Source organism: Gadus macrocephalus, chromosome 19, assembly GCF_031168955.1.
Source record: "Gadus macrocephalus chromosome 19, ASM3116895v1".
In the NCBI taxonomy this organism is placed as follows: Eukaryota; Metazoa; Chordata; class Actinopteri; order Gadiformes; family Gadidae; genus Gadus; species Gadus macrocephalus.
In genome coordinates this window covers 4,475,259-4,481,631 of record NC_082400.1, presented here as the reverse complement: position 1 = coordinate 4,481,631, position 6,373 = coordinate 4,475,259, and the positions used below count along the sequence as shown (strand labels likewise).

General features: G+C 43.9%; 1 protein-coding gene across 2 annotated transcripts in view; it reads left to right on the top strand.

Moving 5' to 3' along the window:
• Positions 1-6,365, top strand: part of LOC132447923 (GRB10-interacting GYF protein 2-like) — an 11,267-nt gene extending 4,902 nt beyond the window's left edge. For both annotated transcript variants that reach the window (XM_060038964.1, XM_060038965.1), the window contains exons 2-7: positions 1,153-1,306; positions 2,220-2,574; positions 3,012-3,269; positions 4,382-4,596; positions 5,278-5,374; positions 5,895-6,365. In XM_060038964.1, the coding sequence (XP_059894947.1) occupies positions 1,153-1,306; positions 2,220-2,574; positions 3,012-3,269; positions 4,382-4,596; positions 5,278-5,374; positions 5,895-6,365 (1,550 nt within the window). The remainder of the gene's footprint in view (positions 1-1,152; positions 1,307-2,219; positions 2,575-3,011; positions 3,270-4,381; positions 4,597-5,277; positions 5,375-5,894) is intronic.
• Positions 6,366-6,373: the final 8 nt, after the last annotated feature.

Genomic DNA, 6,373 nt, shown 5'->3' with positions numbered 1-6,373 from the left:
CACTTAATGGTCTGAGGTCAGATTGCAGTAAATGCTGACTGCAAATTAGGTGTTTCCGGCACTGATGAGGGGTGTTTTTGGTGAGGGTTAGGGTACGATATATTCCTAACTAAGGCAAAGGAAAAAAGCATAATATGACCCCCTTAAGATTCGCCAGCTTATGTCTTCACAACCATTTTGTAAGATCCAGAATGAAAGAAATGCCTTTGTTAAAAGCCAGTTAAAGTAGACATGAGAGACTCCAAGTACAACACTGAGAATCTCTCAAGCACTCCAGCGCCTTTAAGAGCACAAGCTGGTCTAGATCTGCATGGGAAGTTTGTGGTGGTCTCTTATCATGAGCTTCCACTCATTGGCCAGCCTCTTACGGTTGTGGGAGAAGATATCCAGGTTAGCACCATGCGTCAGTCAGGTGACAGCAATCTATTCATGTTGCCACAAACTCTCATTGTATTTGACTACTTTAAGAAAGATGCTGTCCTTTCAGAGCCTGAGCCAGCGAGCTACTAAAAAGGGATCACACTACTCTGAGTTAGGCTGCCAAAGTTAAGAGACGCCTGGGTTGAAAGAAAGTTCTTTAGTGGACGTCCCATGTGGGCCACCTCCAAGCAGTCATTTCAAACATCCACACGCTAAACGATGACCCTTAAGGACCTTTGAGCTCTCTTATGGATCACTACCTTAATATAATATGATCCTCACTGATAATCACTCGGTTTTATGTTTGGATTTAAGACTTCCTCTTTGTGGGATTCGTTTTTCCTGCTATGTATTCTTTGACTTCATTCGTCAAAAACGAACGGTTCAAAAACATCATTAAAAGAGGCATAATGATTCCGATCAATAACATTTGATAGTTTAAAAATAAGATTTCACATTTTCAAGTTTTCTTTGAACTCACATGCTTGATTTTATATTATTTTTTGGAATTTTTGCGATGTGTGTTGAATTATTTTTTGTGTCTGCATATACAACAATGTTGAGAACATCTGCCATATGCCATGCCATTTTGTCCCTGTTGCTAAAATAAGAAATTTAGAGGAAACAGGAGTACAATCCTATGTGTTTGCCACTCCCTGCCAACCCGTGTCTGAACAACCCTATAGTATTTTAAGTAGGCCTATGAGTTCTGATGTGTTTTGTTTTGTGTAGTTGAGGTCATGAGGGCTGGGGAGGAGAGAGCCACAGGCATCACCAAGAGCCAACCGGAGAAAAGAGTCCAGCCAAGGGACCAATCGGAAAAGAAAACTCTGAGCATTGACAACCAACCACAGAGCATCAAGAACACCAAGTCGGCCATCAATGAGTGAGCTCACTATTCTAAGATATTCAAATATTGTAATTACTTGGGAGGAGAGAAATACCTGTTGCATTTCCTATTTAACCCTCTTATCTGGCAGTTTCGTCACTTTGCTAACTATCTGCTACAAAAAACCTTACCATGAAAAAAAATATAGGATAGGTAGTATTTTGGACTAGTATTATGATAAGCAATAGTGAACATCGATTTTTAGATAATTCAATTGAAAGTTAATTGCTTATGTGTGAGAAAAATGGATAAATTGCATCTACTCATGCAATATTTATCCTTCATACACATATTATGCATACAAATATTCAGAATGAGGAGCTGATTGCTCATATGAAATATAAGGAAAAAGGTTCAATAAACATCCTTTTTAGGAAATTCAACTTTAACGTTTTTTCAATTTTGTGTACATTTACTTTTACATTTAGGGAATTTAGCTTTACTCCAAAACTTTAATCCAAAGCGATTTACAGTCACATTTATCAGAAGAAGTTGAAACAATATATAGCTGTCGGTACAGTAAGGATGTCCATAGAACCAAGCAAAGCACTAACAATCGCTAGGTTAACCCATTCCCCGTACACAACAAAGCTCGCTAGGATAAGATGCTGCACAACTAAGTACTATAACTAAGTACTATAACTAGGTACCACATACAATCAGCGCATACATTAAGTACCAGGGCATACATACAATAAATAGGAGGAGTGGGAAGGGGTGGATATGCAGAGTCTAGGTGAACTATCAGTAGTATTACCAGTGGTGTTCACCAGTTGTGTGTGTGTGTGTGTGTGTGTGTGTGTGTGTGTGTGTGTGTGTGTGTGTGTGTGTGTGTGTGTGTGTGTGTGTGTGTGTGTGTGTGTGTGTGTGTGTGTGTGTGTGTGTGTGTGTGTGTGTGTGTCATATGTAGCCTCTTTAAGGAAATGCAGGACCGTGTGTCCCAGGGGAAGGGGAACACGGGCAGGGTCATAGACTTCAGGAAGTTCCTGAAACGGCCCGACAGACCTCCTCCCCCCCCCCCTGCTGCGCCTCGTCGCAAGGCGTCCCCGCCCCCGCCCCGGCTGGTGAAGAGGAAGGTGGAGGTGGACCTGCTGAAGCTCTGCTGGGGGGAGTCGTGGAAGACCCTCAAGCCGACCAAGAGGGGGCGCTGTCACCAAACCTCCTCGCTGAGGAGCACCATCAGCCCGGGCAGGAGGTCCCGGGCAGGAGCCGCCAGGGGCGGAGAGGAGGAGGCCAGCCCGGGATGGACAGACTCCTGGAAACTGGTTAGCATACAGCCAGTGATCTAGCTAACCCGGCATCAAGCGCTTTCGTGCTCTTGCTCACGCAAATGTATCTACTGCATCGTGTCCCAGAGCGCGAATGATCCGACAATGAAATGTAAACCCATGCATTGGGAAAAGTTTAACAACTAGTTTAACAACAGTGGCTCTAAAAGTGTGACTAATCTTTTCAAGGGGCCCGCGTTTTGATAAAAGTAGTAGTTAGAAACGTGACTGGCGTTTTTCATGCTTATTTGGGGGTTTAATCTCTATTAAGTCTTTACATGGTACACTTAGCCTTTAGCATCTGCAGCAATGTACTAGCATGGAAAGGCTATGGTTATTTTCTACACTGCGGTCCTATTTTCCGGTTACACATACGTTTTCCATCTATGATTAATCAAATACCCATTACTTTATCTTGTCCTATCTCTTCTAAGGTGAAGCCCAGCCCAGCGCCTCCCGGCCCCACCGGCGTGGGGGAGGGCCAGGCGTGGGAGGTGGTGACGGAGAGCCGGTCCCTGGGCAGGTATCAGCCGCGGGTGGGGGGCTACTGCCTCCCCGTGTGGGCCACGACCTGGAAGACCATGATCTTTGTGTTCAGGCAGCAGAAGCCATGGTGGGACAGGGAGTGGCCCAGCCGGCCCCCCCCTGAACCACAGGACAAGACCCCCCAGCTGCTGGCCTTGGAGACACAGGTCGACTCCACTCTATACAGCACTTTCATTACTTTAGACCAGTGGTTCTCAGACTTCTTATACCGCGTACCACCTGAGGAAATATTTGTCTCACCAAGTACCAACATTATGACAATGATAAAATATAGCGGAAAATTCCTCTGCATACCACGAAATAGTGCATCCTACAGTACCACCGTTTGAGAACCAATGCTTTAGACTAGGGTTTCCCAAACTTTTTTCCTAGGGACCAACCTTTTCAAATGACCAACCAAGACCCAATTCGCCTATCTATAAATTATGAAAAGAACAAATTTGTGCATAAATGAACATTCCTGACCATTTTTACTGCCATTTCTGCATCACCTTGTATGTGATCTTAAACTAGCCATTTTGAAGAGATAAATCACAATACGTATTAAATACTTCATAAATGTGACCAAATAAATGCATTTAGCAGGCTATCTAATTTTTTTAATGTCCTCTCATCAGTAAAACAAACACATGTACGCTAGCCTTTCATACCAGATTCAATATTATAAATAAAATTATCAGAACAAGACGAACATTAGTACTATCAAAAACATGCTTCTAGTTGAACGTTTTTTTAAATAATCATGCCAAACAGGTAGGCTTATATTTAAGTGCAGCTATGGTTATCAAACAGTCAATCAACCACATAAGATAAAATAAGATAAACTTTATTAATACCCGGGGGGAGAAATTCCCTTCCCTTCCTATCTTACTCTGCATAAAAAAGGGATCAAACCTTAAAAAAATAAATAACAATATTATTCATTTTTTTAGAAAGACTGCTTTAGACAGTATGGTGGATCTGGAGAGGGGCGTTGTCTTCAGGGCTGACAGAATAGCAGCAGCCTCATGTTAAAGCAGGGGTGGTGATGTATGCATTTATCAGTTGCAAAAGGCACTCTGCCCTCAGAGGCCAGCAGAGTGAAGAGCTATGGATTTTTATTATTATTATGAGTATTATGAATAATATAAATAATAGGATTTTTATTTTATGTGAGAGTAACGTCATTATTTTAATAATTGTAATTTCATATCAATAATGAACCATATTTGAATCGCTATAGACTAATATAAATATCAATCATATTCTGGTTCTTTAGTGTGAGCGTCCCGACTGGCAGCAGGCCTGGAGAATGTCTGTAACTGCTCCGCCGGCCGACACAGAACCCCCCGCTGGGACAACCAAGATGGCCGACGTCTTTCTCCCAGGTTGGAACTCTGCCTGGCGACTGGCAGGAGCTCACCCCACTTCAGACGAGGGTGCAGAGCCAAGGAACTGGAACGACCTGTCCTGGATGCTCCGCCCACAGAGCAGGTATTACCATTATCTATTTATGTATCTATAACGATATCTATCTATCTATCTATCTATCTATCTATCTATCTATCTATCTATCTATCTATCTATCTATCTATCTATCTATCTATCTCTCTCTCTCTCTCTCTCTCTCTCTCTCTCTCTCTCTCTCTCTCTCTCTCTCTCTCTCTCTCTCTCTCTCTCTCTCTCTCTCTCTCTCTCTCTCTCTCTCTCTCTCTCTCTCTCTCCATCCATCCATCCATCCATCCATCCATCCATCCATCCCTCCCTCCCTCCCTCCCTCCCTCCCTCCCTCTCTCTCTCTCTCTCTCTCTCTCTCTCTCTCTCTCTCTCTCTCTCTCTCTCTCTCTCTCTCTCTCTCTCTCTCTCTCTCTCTCTCTCTCTCTCTCTCCATCCATCCATCCATCCATCCATCCATCCATCCATCCATCCATCCATCCATCCATCCATCCCTCTCTCTCTCTCCCCCTCTCTCTCTCTCTCTCTCTCTCTCTCTCTCTCTCTCTCTCTCTCTCTCTCTCTCTCTCTCTCTCTCTCTCTCTCTCTCTCTCTCTCTCTCTCTCTCTCTCTCTCTCTCTCTATCTATCAATCCCTCTTTCTGACTTTCTCCCTGTCTATCTGTCTACCTGCCTGCCTGTCTGTCTGTCTGTCTGTCTATTTGTTGGTCTGTATTTCTAGATGGTGTATGCCATCACTAACTTCCCAGCATCACCATGCCAACGCTTTAGAGAAGAGCCGATTGGCTGCCAGCTTCCTTCTTACTCAGTCCCTCAAGGTACAGTATTTATTTATACAACTAATATATACTACTCAAATACAGTACTGATATATACTACTAATATATGCTAGTCAGTAGTCATATACAGTACTAATACACAGGTCAATCTCAATAAATTTGAATATTGTGGAAAAAGCATTGTGTAACCTTCTATACTCAAAAATGTTCTCTACTTCCAAAAGAAAACGATTGGACGAAGCCACTGCCGTTAGACAAAGGGGTTATCCAACAAACAATGAGGACATTTAATGAGAGCAAAAACACGTTAAAAAAATGCAAAACAGAAAACAGCTAACTGCAGACAGAGGACCACAGATATTTGTATAGCAATTTCCCCGAAACAACGTCACGATGTTATAAAGTACTTATACACAGTACTAATATGTACCACTAATATATACTGCTTGTTTATAGTACGTATAAATACCACAAATATATACCACGAATATATGCTACTAATATTCCAACAGATATTCATGTTGTTTTAATATCATAAACATTTCTATTTTGTGAACAGACAGAGGGGGAGGGGGAGGAAGAGGATGAGGAAGAGGAGATGGAAGAGGAGACTGAAGAGGAGGAGACTGAAGAGGAGGAGGAGACAGAAGAGGAGGAGGAGGAGGAAGAGGAGGAGGAGACTGAAGAGGAGGAGGAGAGGCAGGAGGGCTCCATGAAGGTTCTTCGTCTGCGGTTCCGTGAGTTTGGTGCGGCGTGGAGGAGCAGTTCCTGGCGGGCGTTCCACCGCCCGGAGGAGAAGGAGGAGGTGGACTCCGGCTGGAGGAGCGCCTGGAGGCTCCACAGGGAGGTGCAGGCTAACAGCGTGCAGGAGGAAGTGCTGCTCCTCAGGGGGCGGGGCCTCTGGGCCGATGATGGCCGTCCAGACCTCAAGGAGTGGAAGAAGAGCTGGAGATACGCCGCAAAGGAGGAGGAAGAGAGGAGGAGGAGGAGGAGGAGGAGGAGGAGGAGGTGGAGGAGGAAAATAAAATAGAAGAAGTG